General features: G+C 39.7%; 1 protein-coding gene across 1 annotated transcript; it reads left to right on the top strand.

The window, feature by feature from the left end:
* Positions 1 to 126: 126 nt before the first annotated feature.
* LOC124410502 (G protein-coupled receptor kinase 1) lies at positions 127 to 17,263 on the top strand. Its single transcript, XM_046888939.1, has 15 exons — positions 127 to 1,235; positions 11,523 to 11,599; positions 11,755 to 11,828; positions 12,019 to 12,120; positions 12,420 to 12,494; positions 12,842 to 12,903; positions 13,013 to 13,064; positions 13,659 to 13,850; positions 13,979 to 14,286; positions 14,461 to 14,635; positions 14,721 to 15,098; positions 15,321 to 15,375; positions 15,498 to 15,649; positions 15,836 to 15,928; positions 16,145 to 17,263. The coding sequence occupies exons 1-15, from the start codon at positions 1,123 to 1,125 to the stop codon at positions 16,301 to 16,303; spliced, it is 2,067 nt and encodes a 688-aa protein (XP_046744895.1). The 5' UTR covers positions 127 to 1,122; the 3' UTR covers positions 16,304 to 17,263.
* Positions 17,264 to 17,510: the final 247 nt, after the last annotated feature.

Genomic DNA, 17,510 nt, shown 5'->3' with positions numbered 1-17,510 from the left:
CCAACCGAACGAAACAGCTCCTAAAAAGCACATTTCATCGCCACAAGATCGCGCGTGCAACGGTTGTTGGCAATCGTTCGATGGCAGGTAGGACGCGCGACCGCGTTATACAGAGGTGATTGAATCGGCCAATCAGGGCAGAGGGTATCGTCGAGCGAGGCAAGAGCCAAAGACAGCAGGGAGTCGAACTTGGTGGCTGTGACTGCCGCTGACTGTCAGTGAGGAGTGGAAAATCGCGAAGTTTGGGAGACGGGGAGACACGTTAAATCGGTGTTTCGTGAGTTTTACTGTGCCAGATTGGTGCGTGGGGCCGCGTAGACGTCAGTTTCGCAATGATAACGTCGCCTTAGCCAGGGATAACCCCGATTCCCCGGTGCCCTCGTGTGTAAAATGATATACGTAGCGAAGAAGACGCGAGTGAGCCTCGTAGCCGCGTAGCCCTCGGTTCGTTACTGCCCGGGTAAATAAAACCCAAAGGGGTTGAGAGTGAGCTGAAGTTTGTTAGTCCTCTCCACCGTGAGAAAACGTCTCAGCTCCCGGGAGGGACAAGCAAATCAGACCGAGCTGAATGATCGAACGTTTCGAGGACTAGGTGCCTGCATAGATCGTGGATCGAAGGAAGTTTGATACGGGTGTGAGTGTGTCGAATAGAACTATTTTCAGGGGACCCGTACGTACATACGTGGAGGTACGTACGGAGTGTGGGATACGTGCGTGCTGCGATGTCTGCGTCGTCGGGGCGATAGATGTGGTGTGAGGAGGTGACGAGAGGAGATATTATGTTGTAGGATAAAAAGAGCCAGTGACTCGGCTCGTGGGAGGTGCAGCAGCTCCGGGTACTCGAGGACGGTGTGCAGCGTAAGAAAACCCGAGTAAAAGTGTGTTGTGTGCATTCGTCGCCGTGGACGTCGCCCTGCTCGCCGTCTCCGTTCCGTCGCTGCGACAGCGGCGTCCATCCGTCCGTCCATCCGTGGCAGGTTCAGGTTGACTCGGCTGGGTGGCTCGAGCTCGTGAGACACTCTCGCGTCGGAACAAACGACGGAGGAGAAGGAAAAGAAAAGAAGACGGAAAAAAAAGAAAAACGACAGATAAAAAAAAAACACAACACCCGACTCAACCAAAATGGCGGACCTCGAGGCGGTTCTCGCCGATGTGAGCTACCTGATGGCGATGGAGAAGAGCAAATGCACCCCCGCGGCGAGGGCGAGCAAGAAAATCGTCCTGCCAGACCCTAGGTACATACCCTGAATTTGCACGGCCCTTCCACCCCCTTCTGTTTTCATCTTGGTATTATTTTTCGCCAGGTTATGTGCGTATATCGACTTTCTAGTCCGCGGGACGTTCCCGTTTCCGCTTCCTGCCTCCTCTCCCCCCTTTCTGCCACCTCCTACTGTTTCACCCAGAGATTTCGGAGATCGCCCACTTTGCGATAGCGGAGCTGGACGCGCCTGACTTCGGTGAAAGTGACGATGAATAAAATGACGTATCACATGCGGTGCAAAACGCACAATGATATTGTTTACAAACAAATAGCAACACGCGTTGCAGGATCGAACGAAACAACGCTCTCGCCTCAGTGAATTGCATTCACGCGTTAAGGCTTCGACTCACGCGTGCGACGTGCTATTCGGCTTTGATCCGCCTCGACGATACATGCGACACGATTAACAGGTGATGAAGCTCGAGCGAGCAGAGTGTCTCGAATCACCCTTGCCAACGATTTTCCCCCACTTCTTTTTAATTAATTGACGGATCTTACGTGGACGCGGATACAATAACAATTCAGCGATTAGGAATAATATTCTTTAAGCAATTTTCCGTTTTTATTTCTACCGTGTATCATCGAGTCTTTAGACAAAATATAGGTACAACACATATCTACGATTCAAGTTCGGCGATTGCTTTCGTTAAAATCAAATTATTTATTCGACTCTACTGTTTCTCCTCCCTTGTAATGCAAAGCCGTTATACAATGTTTCCTCCTATCGGGTTTAGGCGAATGCGTCATTACGAATGTACGTGTGGTTTTTGTCTTACGACCGTAGTGTACGTATCAGAGACTTGACCACATCACATTCCTAATAATATGTATGTATGTAACGTACATCCTGCTGAGATTAGAGACCGCACGAAACACAATAACAGGGCGCTTATGCTGTAAGATGGCTGGTTGCGGGCAACAACAGCAAGTTCAATGAAAACATATTTATATAAAAATGTAAAAATAAAACGATATATATATATATATAAAAAAAAAAAAAAAGTCGCGTGCTGTCGTCCAACAGGCAACAACTTAATGTAAAACGCGTTGCATGTCTTCATTACTTTTTTTTTTTTATTTCTTCTTCTCTTTTCACATAATATTATGTGAAATTCATTGGAGGAAAATATGTTTTTCAACCTTACTTGTTAAATTATAAAATAACACAAGACAAAGGAAATTTTATTAACAATGAAATGGGAATATGATGAGCCGGTGTTATTTTTCCATGAAAAAAAAAAAAAAAAATCACCCGCAAACTTGACTTCGACGTAAATACGCTTTACTTTACTTACTTACGCACATCGTGCACGCGACTTACTGAGAATTTGGCAAAAATTCAAGGACACCGCTACAACCGAACGAACATGTTTTCAAACTAAAACTGTAAGAAATCGCGGCGGTGAATCGTCGGCGCGACTAAAAGGTATAACGAATTGCGGCGCTTTACGGTTGAACAGATTTACAGAAAAATCACACATCGGGTTTCACAACGCGATGATGAAGAAAATAGTGCCGGGTTATAAATACATTTGCATATATTTACAATGTAACACGTTCATCGTACGTGTATATATATACTAGCAGCACGCACGCCTAGCTGCCGGATCGTTTTCAATCCCTAATTTTACTACCATGGCAATTGCCGTTTAAACGACGCCGATGCACCTAACAATACCAGCGTCGTATCTGATGTCGTAATTATTTTTTACACGCTAGTTTAGTTTATTTTTCAAATTTCTTATACTTGTCTTATATTTCACATATGGTTAAATAAAATGGTATAAATAAAGCGATTGTAAAGTTTTTTTTTTGTTTTTTTTTCCTCTCTACAATTCGATTAGCAACGTATTGTTATACGTATTGTTGTTGCCTGAGGTGACGAATTGGAATAAAATAAAATAAGAAAGTAAATCACTACACCGAGTATATAGTCTAGGAGAAGAAGAACTTGATGATCACCGGAAAGCCACATCCCAAGTACCTATACGTATTATTTATCTTTGAAATATAAGATTATCACACAGTTCTGGTTTCACTGGCATTGACGAGGGGGAGGAGTAAGAAGGAGACAGTGGTTTAGGAATCCTTAAAAACTTGTCTGCTCCCCTCGTTATCTGAAACCTTGCCTCGCCCGCGTTGTGGGGAAAATTCTTTCTCCGTGTAGTCAGAATCTAATTAGGACGTTGGCTAGTACTGTTGTTCTCTCTCTTTTTTTTTTTTTTTTTCTTCCTCTCGTTAATTAGTTAAACGCCATTAACTTCGCCGTTTCGTGTTGCTTTATTAGATATTAATGCCGTTAGCATACAAGATAAACCTATACCGGACGTAAACTAGTACGATATAATTTGATTGCTGTTTTTCTGATCTTTCAGGCTTTGTTCCGTTTTTTTTCCCCTCTTAATACAAAGGAATTTTCTTGTTTCCCCCCTCCTACCTTGTGCATAGCTGTTGTACTCGCTATCGATAAATCATTGTTAGCTTGATTTGGAGCGAAGGAAAGAAAGAAAGAAAGAAAGAATAAAAAAAAATAAGGCTCAGGCGGCGCTTTACAATCCTCGAAATCTGCAGAAATGGCAGAAGGGTTGTGAACGCCAAACGGGCGGCTCTTACGGTAAACGATGACGCTAATTGGTAGTAATTTACTCAATGTCCGGGGATCGGGTACTGAAATAGAATTTCGGTCGTCTCTGTACCGCGATATACGTCCGACGGTTTATTCGTTTACGATTCACCGCATCGTACGCACGTTATTAAGTGTATATACAACATCTATAACGAAATGATAAGGATTTTCGGTAAATGAAATTATTACATAGTCACTTGAGGTGGCGATTTTTCAACGCGTTGACGGTGAAGCGTTCGAATAACGAGAACCTTTTCCTGGCACGTGAGCGAAAGAAAATAGATTTGGTTTTATAACGAATATAGTATACTGTATTATTATTGTTCAAATATTCGTTTGAAAAAAAATGATTGTAACAATCATGTAGATAATGTCAATAGCAGTAATAATAATAGTAAATATTTCGAGAAATTGAATTTTTTTTTATTATCAATATGTGAAAATATCAATCTCAAACAAGTCGTATTTAAAAAGGTTTCAGCTAAGTACGCAACCTGCACGAAAAGTAAAAGTTTGCGAGTCGAGAAAACTTGATGGAAGTAAAAGCAGAGACTAATAACGAAACAAAAATAAATAAATAAATAAATAAATTAAAGGTTATAAAGCAAAAGAAGTTCAAAAAATGAAGACTGCTAAGAAACAGAATATTCCGCAGCTTTTACGTCGAGCCTTGTCTTACCGATGGTGGTGCTGATGCTGATGCGAGAGACTAAGAATAAAAGCTTATGTTTGCGTAGTAAAGTAAGCATCGTGAAGTTTTAAGGTGTAGAAGAGAAGGGAAGAGGAGTGGAGTGGAGTGGAGAGGAGAGGAAAGGAGAGGAGAGGAGAGGATAGGGAAGAAGGAAGGGATCTTTGTGCAAGGAAACCACGACCACGTTGATTCGTTTCAGTGGTTCTCTGCTCTTCGTACACCTTCGTTGGTCAGGACCGGCATATAAAACCTGTGTTATGTACACACCTTTTATCCGAACGCCCACTACACACGCATTGGCGTATGTATATAAAAGGAAGATCCAGGGACAGGTGTTGGTGTAGGTGTAACGTGAGGCGCCGGGACATTTCCTCTCCCTCTTCCCTTAGCGCCATGTTTATACATGTATGAACCGTCCAGGACTGCCGTCGTCGCTATAAGAAGACCGAGTAATGATCACGTTGCTCTCTTTCTCTCTCTCCTCCTCTCCTCGTCGACGAAAGTTTCCTGCGAAAACCTCGAGGCTCTAGATAGGTACCGCGACGACGAGTTTCCTCCGCATAGGTGTACAAGGATGTTATACATCCAATACACATACCTGTAGGTACGTCGTACACAGATATAACGCTGCAGGCTTTTTCTTTCCGAGGACTGAAAATCGATCTTTCGGGGCACGGGAAATGGATGTGTGCATGCATGTATATACGCTCGTGTATAGAAGTTGAAAGAAAGTATGCGGGGGAAGACGAAGTTTTAAAAAATGAAGAGGGAAAAAGATATTGAAAGAACGAAGGCTGAACCACCACCACCACCACCGCCGCCGCCAGGTGCATCTTTCAAGTGTTGCAAGTTTCACATCCAAACACTCTTTCGTATCCCGCGTGTACTACCCATAACTATATGTATGGCTGTGCATTCCTTTCCTTCTTCTCTCGTTGTCACTTTGAGTTTTTAACTTACGACGAGAAATTTTATTTGACGGACGCATCGATTTTCTTCTTCTTCTTCTTCTTCTTCTTCGTTTTCTTGGTATTATTATTCTGGTTAAAGTTCACGTCGAAACTTTCAAAAGAATATTCGGAAACTGAATAACATCCGCATGTATATACTTGGAAAAAGACGTAGAGGAAGAAGAATTAGCTCCCCCCCCCCCCGGCCGCCGATTCCGTAGTACAACTTTATGTTGTTATATAATACTAAATCCTTTTCCGATGTTACATTATTACGTTACAAAAAACGACAAAAGCAACGCGGTCGGTAGCTTGAACTTTCCAATCTTCACTATATTGTGCGTTTATACATACGGCTGTGATATATTATTATATACCTATAACAAGTTGAACGGGATAACCTGTTTGATTATTCGCTTGACTTTAACTTCGGTAGGTTTTTCTGATATCTTTTTCCTCCTCAAACTCACAAATTTTTTTTTTCCACCTCTTTACTATTCATTTTTTTTTTTTTTTTATCTGATGCCGAGGCTCGTTACGAAAAATTTATACTCGCCTGAAAATATATACCTGTATCTGTTCAATACATGTATATCCATACAGCAACGTATGGATTCCGTAAATTATTATATGCATATGTTACGTTACAGTAGCATAGGTGTTTCCTATTATACGAAGGCAGTCCGGTATGCATGTGTATCACAAAGCGTGCTTATCTTACATAACTCTATACGTAATGATCGTATAATTTTCCATACTTTTAAGTTGGTCAATTTGTGTCACGCTCAAGGCTCACGTGCGAAGCATTGATCAGTCTCGCGCGCTTTTTCGTAACTATATAATAACGCGGAGGCAGCTGCTCTACACGATCTAGCTAGTTCACGTCTCTCTGACGTACCTTTACATCGTGCTTTCATACCCCTGTCCAAAGTATTATATCAATGCTTTTATTTGATGCATTTGGTTTGCATTTTTCAATTTGAAAATGCAACTTACCAGATACGTTATATACTTTAACTCGATATATGTATGTTGCGCAGGGTTGTTACGCTGTTATATCGGTATAGAAACTTCTCATTGATGATGTAGACACCCGCAGGGTGCAGTAGCAACACGGGAGGAGAGCATAATGCGATACCGTATAACATATAACTGCAGTTGGTTGTAAAATGGCCAATTGAGTTTATGATTCTCTCCTTCACAAGTGTATGTATAACATACTTGGAGAGGAGTATAATTGCCGGTAGTAGAAGCGCGCCGCGAGGTGAAGGAGGAAGTCAGCGAGGTTGCGGTGGTGTTGCGTCGGCCAGCCAGCGAGTCAATCAGATAAAACGCTATCTGGAACTTCTCTCGACGTGCGTCACTCGAGCTGCGGGGAACGACGGGAAAAAGGGACGAGGTGAAGAGGGGCGACAAAGCGAAGACGACCATACCGGGTCCTCTCTCTTCGTATTACACCTCCTTCACCAATGCATGTTGTAGATGTATACGTACATACATACCCACCCCTGCCACCCGGCAATATCCTACTACAACACTAATGTACATACATACCTAAGTTGGTAGGATAGTCGAGAATCGTTTGACACGCACGATCTATGTACATACAAACAATAGGTTATAGGTATATCAATGCATGGGTAGGGGCACCTATAATAGATATGTATAACGGCGTCGCGTTAGCTGATTGTCAGACACGACGATCGAGGAGCGATAATATGATGCCGCCGCCGCGTTGCTTGGCGGCCACGTGCTACCAAATTCTGCCACAGAGAACTACTACAAAGTATACCTACGATGTATGTGTGTATGTATACCAAGTGACATATACACTTTGCGGCGGCAGTGATTCTGAGGCGGACAATTTTTTCCTTGGCTCAGTTTTTTTTTTTTTTTTTTTTCACCGGTAATGCCGAATCGTATCTACAAAACAGAGTTCGGTTAATCACCTTCATCTTGGACGATTTGCTGACGAACCGAAATTGTGGGAAGTTTTAAACACACATAAGTAGGTAGAAACGTTAATGTTATATGATAAACATACTACGATATTAGCTCGTAATGTGTTTGTTAACAACGTATTAACATTTCTAACTACATTCCTAACTAATGATTATTATATATTGTCTAGAAAAGCTCTCGTTTCAACATCGAAGAATGCCGACTTTCAAATTGTAGGCATCGTCGCACAATACTTACTTAATTAACAAAAATAAAAAAAATTAATACTTTCGTCGGACAAAATACTCGTGACTACTTATTAATACAGAATTGTATCAGCCTTTAAATGATCACGCTGACTATCAATTTATGCCAGATAACGCGGCGTGAGTTCCTTGGAATGATGTGAATTTTGTTCCAAGAATATGTGTGATTGAAATAAATAAAAATTTGATTGAACGTACCTCAATCGTTTTGTTTTAAAAATATGAAATTTTTTGTATCAACACAAATTTATCTTGTTTCAATTCATGTTTTGTTGATTGCACTTTCTTCGTTTGTCATAGGTTGATGAGAAATTTATCTTACGTTATCCATCCGACTTCCTAGCCGACTACGCGGTTTTATAACTATCTCTGAAGCTACTTTTATAGCGAGAAAGTTCGCCACCTGGTGGCCGTTTATGGTACTAGTATACAACAAGAACAAATTAGTGCAACTGATTCAACCAGTTACGCCAAACAAGCTTCGGTTAGATCAACAAAGTATGGCAATCAATCGATGTAAAGTTTTGAATGGCTAGATTAATGTGCATATTTTATTTGAAGTACCTAATTGTTTCTGTTAACGAACATGCGACTGGAGACAGATTGCATAAACTTCAAGTGAAATGATATTTAATCGACTCAATTTCGGTGACACATCGAAAGGTTAACTTGAATGAATACTTCACTCGATCGCGGTAAGAAAGGCTTTTGTTGAATCAAGAAATTCGCTTGACTAAATCATTTTGACAAACTAGCTAAATCGAAATTGTTGAATTAGAGTAATCGTATTTGAAACAAATAAGGGTTACTAGACTAAAGTGAGTGAACTCGAACAAAATCGGGCAGTCGGCGCTGACTCGATTGATAACGATAATAAAATCCATGTCAAGTGCAGTATTATACGGTTTAATCAGAATTATAATCAGCAAAATCGCGATCGTTGATAATTGATAGGATATCAATTTCTGATTACTATACTTTCTCTTAAAAATAATTCATACCTATTCTGTACGGAATCCGAAATCTCCAAATCTCTCCTTCTCGCCGCGCCGTTGTGACGTCTATAATATTCTTGGAATTCCCTTTACGTCATATACCTATGTATATACATATAATGCAGCACGCGGTCTCTTTTGCTACCTAACACACTGCGTCAAACCGGGACTTGAAGAAATTTAATTGTAGTTACGAAACGATCAGTCACGGCTAGTAGAATGGGTATGAGTAAAAGTCATCGTCCTTGCGGGTTTTAGGTTAGGTTTTAGATCATAGGATGGAATAAAAAATTCTGCAGAATATATAACCGAATTAATACAGGCAATGAAATGATTTTTAGAAGAATATAACTGCAACAATAATATGTATTCCTATGCATTTGACGATTGTAACAATTCTCTCATCTTGGTATTTATATACATGAGTGAAGCAACTTAGGGGGGGGGGGGGGGGGGGGGACAAGCATGGTAGAGACAGCTGCAATTATTCAACTGTTGAGGCAGTAAGATTTTTTTTTTCTCTTCAATTTTGTCGTCTCTCGTTCAAACTCCAAACGTTAGGTATGAGTAGGTACATACATATGTAACACTGCTTCGTACAACATGAATTATACGTACGTATATATATGTGTCACAGTTTTTGACCGATCCTCCAAGTTGCAAGCTTCATTAGTTGGTTGGTTCTGGTCGGTTCTTCATGCGTTCCGTATAAGCGTTCCGACCTCACGGCAAATGGTTGGTTATAACATGTTTGTTGAAAGTAAAAAGAATTCATTGATGCGAGGGGGCTACGGAAATAGATGAGAGAAACACGTGCCTCATTGTCGGCGGTTCTCAACCTGTTTATACTGAATCATAGGAAAAACATTTCGGAGAAATATGGAAATAAGCGAAGAGAAAGGCGGTGCAAAATCGATGTTGAAATTGATCGTATAACAATGTTTTACGTATAGGTGTATGAAGTATTAGGATCTCTACAATAATTGTACAATTTGGCCATGTTATATTATTGAATGTGATTCGTTGTTATACTTATCTCGTTATTGCCACATCTGTTTCTTCTCAATTGCTCTTATATCGTCGGTTGCTGGCTGCTGCTGTTGCTGCTGCTACTGGGCCACGTCCGGCTCTCAGTTATTCGCTACTCGAAAATTTTCAGCCTCTAAATCGTGCAGAAGTAAAAAAGAAACATGTCAGAGGATATATCTGCTGGTCTAAGGCTTAGATGACACGAGAGGATATGAGAATTGAATATACATCACGTAATAATTGGAAGTCGAAAATGGGCGGTAGAAACTGCGCTCTCAAATGTATAATGTATTACAATAATAGCGAAAATTAATCGATTCGCTAACAAAACACAAATGTATTCGTACATACATATATACCTATAACAAAAGCCGAGTTGGTTGTTATAATAAAGCCGTAACGTATCGCCTTTACTAACGATAAATAAATTATTCCATCGGTCCGTAACTATTGAGAGTCGGATATAATAATACAGACAGAGGTTTGCGTTGTTTTACTTTACAGTGATAACGAGAATCGTACAATACGCGCTTTGCAGCCTCGTTAATCAATATTAATTACATTGCCAATTTCCAGCATGCTCCGTCGCATTTTTATACTACTGACAATATCGGCGGCTTCGTGCAATCAGGGACGAGCAGACGGCAATGACGTTCTTCTCCTCCCAGCTTTATGACTACGTTTGTCTTTTTTTTTCTTCTTCTTCTTCGTTCTTCATACACGAAACTTTTTTCCCCTTTCTCTCCCCTCTCCACCCGCTAACGGAATAATGTAATAGTCGAAATAACCGAGATAGATCCGTTATCATTAACTCTGATACCTATACCTAGCACATAAGTAATTGGTCTGTCGGAAGGCTTATAAAGAGCCTCTGCGAACTTGCCACTTGACCGAAATGCGTCATAGTCAAGTACTGATTGAAATATACTTGTGTCAAACACATATCTATATTTACAACTTACACGCATTTACCTACCACTGTAAATATTTCACACGGTGGCATAGATATTTTTCATCATGCGCAGTCTACAATTGCATCACTTTCGTCCCTAGGGAGAAGAAATTTATCACTCCCGTCTCGCAAAACTACACCACGCAAAGCCGCACAACTTTTCATCCACTTGTTATAAAGACTATCGTATGATTGCCGACAACGGTGAAGTTAGTAACGTTACCATAACGATATATGTTTAGGAAAAATCATTACTTCGCACCTTAAAGAGATGTGTGAAATTTAGTAAACGATGATGAACGAAGCATACTCTTATTTTCAAAATCCAACTTCTCGTAAAAGTCATTTTAAAATTGCGTAATGATAGTTTTTCCTCCGATGTTTCGTTACGTTAACGTTACTAACTTCAGGCTCATGATTGCCGCCCTTGCTTCGCTTAGGCGCAAACTTCAAACTCGTTGCAATCGCCAACTTTTGTCCCTTGTCACACAATATACTGTTGAATACATTATACCTACAGTAATGTTCATTAATGCTCTGGGCTTCCGGCTAACTTGTTTTCGATCCGAAACGAAATGCGAGCTCGAATTCTATACAAATAACGTGACAATAACTGTCCATGCAACCGACGTGAGAGATTCGAAATCATTACAACATAATTCGTATAGAATCGAACTCGCATTTTGTTTTGGGCAGAAAACAAGTTAGCCGGAATTCCAAGGCATTAATGAACTTGACTATACCTACAGAGCCTTACAATTAGTTAGGTAACAATGTATAAATACTCAAGTATTTTTCTTTCTCTTTTCAGTGTCAGAAGCGTCACGCACAAGCATCTTATTAAGAAGAATGAAGTGAACTTCGACAAAATATTCAATCAAATGTTAGGTAAGAAGTATTGTTGTGTAAGTTGCAAACCTGTGCAGTCTGTGAAACAATTTCATCTCAGTTCTTGGATAATTTTATCCCGCATGCATGTCCCAAAGTATGAAATAATTAAATTTATAATCACAGTCGGTTCTGTTTTGTTTGTGTTTTTGCAGGGTATCTTTTATTCAAAGACTTCTGCGAGACTGTAGCGGAGGAACCAATTCCGCAACTTAGTTTTTACGAAGAGGTGGGTAATACTCACCTTGATTTACATACTGTGTATGTACACAATTAGTTGAATCAATTAACTGTACGTATCGACACATATTTTTAAGAGAAACCACATCATCATGTTTCCTGATTCATTGATTAACATTCAATGATATCACTATACTGCAGATACATGTCTGTATAAAATTTTTATCGTATCTTCTCAGATTAAGGCGTACGAGAAGTTGGAATGTCCGGAAGAGAGGAGAAGACTTGCTCGGGAAATATACGACAATTTCATAATGAAAGAATTGTTAGCTCATGCGCACGTAAGTGATGTTTTCTTTTCATTTTTATCCTTCATATATTTGCTATTGTAATGACAAGAATTAAACAAAATTCACAAAGAAGAAGTAGAAAATTTTGAAAAAACTCTTTGCATTATCATTGTATTGAAAAACTGTCAACTATTGTGGAGTAAAACGGCGGTTATAACGAGATATCTACCAGATTTATTTTCATTTAAAATGTGGAACAAGAGTTTTCCGTGGCAATAACGTTCGCCAGGATTTAAACTAGAGTTAACACGATCGTGTAAACACATTTTGATTTATGACTTATGTTTCAGGAATACTCGAAAGATGCGGTAGCACATGTACAGAAATATCTAATGAAGAACGAGGTTCCAGTTAATTTATTTGAGGTGCGTACGATATATACATTATACATATACCTAGATGTATTTGTTCAGAACTTAGAACGTAATTCATATTGTGTGCTCTCGAGTTTAAGTAGAAAAGCCTCTTAAAGTTGGGTCAACATTCGTTCTCTTTCTCAACATTCGTTCTCGCCGGAAACAGTTCTACATTCGAAAGATCATTTTCCACTCTATGTACGTTTATTCTGAGCTCTACTTGTTGTTTTTAGCAAAGTCTGAGCAAAGACTCGATTCTTTTTTGTCTTAATTTTATTTGTCACCTACTTTGAGAATTACACAGACTTTGATTGTGTGAGTCACATAAAATTATTTACAATCTGTGTATATTTCAGCCGTACATTGAGGAAATCTTCAACCACCTGAGGGGAGACCCGTTCAAAAAATTTTTGGAGAGGTAAGCCTGTCAGTAATAGAACCGAGCTTAAATGCTTCAATTGCCATTGCCTCAAACACAAACACACACTCTGATTCACTCGAGTTTGGACTAACGTGAAAACTTTCAGTGACAAGTACACACGTTTCTGCCAATGGAAGAATCTCGAGCTGAACATCCAGGTATGAAGATGAAACAACCTTATCTTACATTATATAATATATTGTATTTTATTATTGCTCCTTCCTACAACTAAACATTCGTTGTCTTTGGTTTTGTCCCCCATTTTTCTGTCAATAATTAACAACTACTCCTATTTACAATTCGACATTGAGGGCAGTTGATTTCCTGATGCATGCATATGCATATATAAAATGAAACCCGTGTATTGATTAATGTGTGTAAATTATTTTTTTTCTGAAACTGAATAAGATGTAATGGCAAAATAACGTAGAAAGACATTTGTTGCAAAAAGACAGCCTCTTGCAAAGTGTACGTCTAATAATTTTCTTGAATCGATGGATTTATTGTCAAAAGTAAAAAAAATTTTTAAAATCTCTGTAGTAAATGACTGTGCTACAAAATAGCAGGTAGAAAAAGTGATGAACCTATTTTTTTTCTACATTTTTATTTACTTACATTTATCACTTTCCACTGTAATTTTATATTTCTGTCTGCTATGCGATTAATTATCTCACCCAAAGCCCCCGCTTTGTTCCTCATCTGCATGCAATCACCCTGCATGCGACCCTACATCTAACTCGGATTTTTTACAGTTGACAATGAACGACTTCAGCGTACATCGAATTATCGGGAGGGGGGGATTCGGGGAAGTTTACGGATGCCGAAAGGCGGACACTGGTAAAATGTACGCAATGAAGTGCCTCGATAAAAAGCGTATTAAAATGAAGCAGGGAGAAACATTGGCCCTCAATGAAAGGATAATGCTCTCGCTAGTCAGTACTGGAGTAAGTTATCAGTATTTTTGAAATCCTTTTTCCATATCCGAATACACTTACCAAGGGATTGCCAGCCAATAGTAATTAGATCTTTTGCTCAGTGACAACTTTAACAACGTGTTGAATTTGATTTGCAGGTCGATTGCCCGTTCATTGTCTGCATGACATACGCCTTTCACACGCCGGACAAATTGTGCTTCATACTGGATTTAATGAATGGTGGCGATCTTCACTATCACCTTAGTCAACACGGTGTTTTTAATGAACCCGAGATGAAGTTTTACGCAGCTGAAGTGATCCTCGGTCTGGAACACATGCACCGTAGATACATCGTATATCGAGATCTTAAACCAGCCAATATTCTTCTTGACGAACACGGTCACGTCAGAATATCCGATCTGGGACTCGCCTGTGATTTTTCAAAGAAAAAACCCCACGCCAGTGTGTAAGTTGCAAGCTTTCACGATCCTAACTGGATTTTCTGCTAACGCAAAGTTGTCGGAATTCAGCGTTTGTGTTTGGTAACATAGAATTTATGGAAGAATTTGAAATATGTGTGTGAAATATGTGTGTGGTCAGTTACGGAGGAGCGTTTTTGAATTTAGATCGCATGTTTCAGTGGCACTCACGGCTACATGGCACCTGAGGTCCTCTCAAAAGCAACGCCGTACGACTCGAGCGCGGATTGGTTTTCCTTCGGTTGTATGTTGTACAAACTCTTGAAGGGTCACAGTCCATTCAGACAGCATAAGACCAAAGATAAGCATGAAATCGACCGCATGACGCTCACTATGGTTAGTACAAACAGTGACGCTACGTTACGTGTCCAATTGAAACGTTGTAATTCACTTGGGGATTTCACGAAATTCTTATTTTCAGAATGTCGAACTGCCAGAAACTTTTTCGCGGGAACTACAGTCACTTCTAGAAGGTTTACTGCAAAGAGATATTGACAAGAGGCTCGGGTGCCGAGGCGGCGGGGCAGACGAGCTTAAAGACCATCCATTTTTTAGTGGAATCGACTGGCAGCAAGTATATCTTCAAAAGTATACACCGCCTTTGATACCACCGAAAGGGGAAGTGAATGCAGCTGATGCTTTTGATATTGGTTCTTTCGACGAAGAGGATACTAAAGGTATCAAGTTGACAGATGCCGATCAAGATCTTTACAAAAATTTTCCACTCGTCATATCGGAGAGATGGCAGGCTGAAGTAGCAGAAACTGTCTTCGAGACAATTAACAATGAAGCTGACAAGGTATTCCGATGTTATTTATAGATAATTATTCAAAATTGCCTCTTAAATTTCCATCCAATTACCATTTTAGAGGCAAAGACGCCTGCAGCGATGCATGGAAATGCAGATTTCTACTGTATAATTTGTATAACATAAATATTTTCACTAATTTAATATGAAATAACATTAGATCACTTTCCTTTACTTCGTGTATACCTTTCTTCTCTTTACTTTGTTTCCTAGGTGGAAAATAAACGTAAAGCAAAACAGAAGCTGAGGTTTGACACGGACGAGAAGGGTTCGTAAGATTTCAATGTGTTATTTTTTTTTTTAATTCAATTTTCTTCTCGTATTACAGCTAAGCACATCAGTTGATGTATACATTTTTCACGTCAAATAATCAAACAATGTGATTTTCAGAGTCAGATTGTATACTGCACGGGTATATAAAAAAATTAGGAGGACCTTTTGCGAGCGCGTGGCAGACTCGTTATGCTAAATTATATCCAAACCGATTAGAACTTCATCCAGAGTCGACGACTAATAAACCCGAACTTGTCTTCCTGGATCAGGTAATGAAGTTCAATTCGGATTTTTCTTCTCTTTCATCTTACAATAACTAGATAAACGCCAGATAACTCTACCACTCGATAACGTGTTGAATCCGCCTTTACTTTCACTGATCTTCAAGTAGTCAAATGAGCATATTTTGTCACATCAGAGTTACCGATTCAAACGCAAGTTCTCTGTGATTTTAGGTGGAAGAAGTAGCTGCTGACTACCAACACGTTAAAGGAGAACAGTGTATAGTAGTTCGTACTCGAGATGCGAAAATTGTACTCACTAATCCCGTAAGTAAATTTTTACTTTTTCAAGAGTAATGAAATACGAACGTCACAGTAATAATAAATAATAATCATCAATGTGAATTTCATAAATGAAAGAAACACTGTTCAAGTTTCTAACGTTGCCTACTATCAGTCAAGTCAGTATAGAATAGATATGTGATTAAAGATCGAGAATAGTGAGGTATCAAAATGTTTAATGCTCTGTTTCTACTCACACAGGATGAAATAGGGTTGAAAGAGTGGGCGCTGTCACTTAGGTCTGCACACAAATGTTCAATGGAGTTGCTCGGAAATATGGCGAAAAAAGCTGGAAAAATATACGGCACTGAACGTGAGGCGACAATCCAGCAAACACAGCGTTCTACAAACGGGAACTAGCCCTTGCCGTTGCCGGTAACGCATTGTCATACTCCAGTTCCACTGCTTCACAGCAGCAGCACCAGCGACAACAACAACAACTTTTTTTATACTAATACGAGGTGAAAGAGCTAGAGCGATGCTCACTGGTATCGAGGACAGTGTCAGACGGGATCTGATCCTCTTACCTCAGACTCACTCAATCACTCCTCCCCCCCCCCCCCCCCGCCCTCGATTCTCCCTTCGTCACCCAAAATTCCCGAAACTTGTACGGCGTGTAGCGCCGCGCTGTATAGAGACTCTAGCGGATAGCCTCGCACCCACCCCTTCCCCCCTCCCTATCGCCCCGCCTCTCGCCGACCACGAGCCCTGATTTAAACTACACGTAGGGGTATCGGTATAGGAATTCGGGCGCGTAGCGTGACGTCGTTATATTTGTACGGTAGCTATAATACTTATGTATGTGAATGGCGTTAGCGATTAGCGACTGAGCCGTGCACATCACCCTCTGTCCCGGGTCCTCTATCCTGAATCAAGTATCCTCTACCCTCCCCGATCCGATAGTGTATTATTATATTAATATTACTACGAAACTTGTATTATTGTATTAATTGAACAGAACTGTACTATTCGTTTACTTAATTTATTTACTAATACAAAAAAAAAAAGAAAGAGAAGAAAAGTTTTATATTACCTTAAGATAGCAAACAATCCATTGTTTATTACGTTGTTATTACTATTATTAATATTGTTATTATTATTGTTTTATCCATCGTCAACGGAGAAAGGGGGAGAAGAAAAACCCATAGAAAACTGTACCAATAATAATGATGATATTATTAATGACAATGATGAAAAATGATAAAGTCGTTTGTATATTGGTAGGACAATTGAATATTATTGTTATTACTGTGTACCGCTTGGGCAGACACGCGCCGTCCGCCTAGGCAATAAAAAAAGATGTGCGATGAACGCAAAGAATTATATGCATCACATTATTTTATTTGAAAAAGTATGAGGAAAAACACTTTCGAAATACGGGCCCAAAACGTACCTAGTGAATTAGAAATTAGCAAGAAATATGAAATAGAAATTAGAACCGCGGTGTACCCTCGACTCTTATATCTCGTAACTATAACAAAATACAAATCGAACGAAGTGAACGTCGAAAAAAAATTCAAGAAGAATGCGCGGAATAAATGATTACCGATTTGTGTTTTAGTACATT

The sequence above is a fragment of the Diprion similis genome, chromosome 9, assembly GCF_021155765.1.
Source record: "Diprion similis isolate iyDipSimi1 chromosome 9, iyDipSimi1.1, whole genome shotgun sequence".
Taxonomy (NCBI): domain Eukaryota; kingdom Metazoa; phylum Arthropoda; class Insecta; order Hymenoptera; family Diprionidae; genus Diprion; species Diprion similis.
Note: the sequence above shows the minus strand (reverse complement) of the source record. Positions and strands in the feature narration are given on the sequence as shown.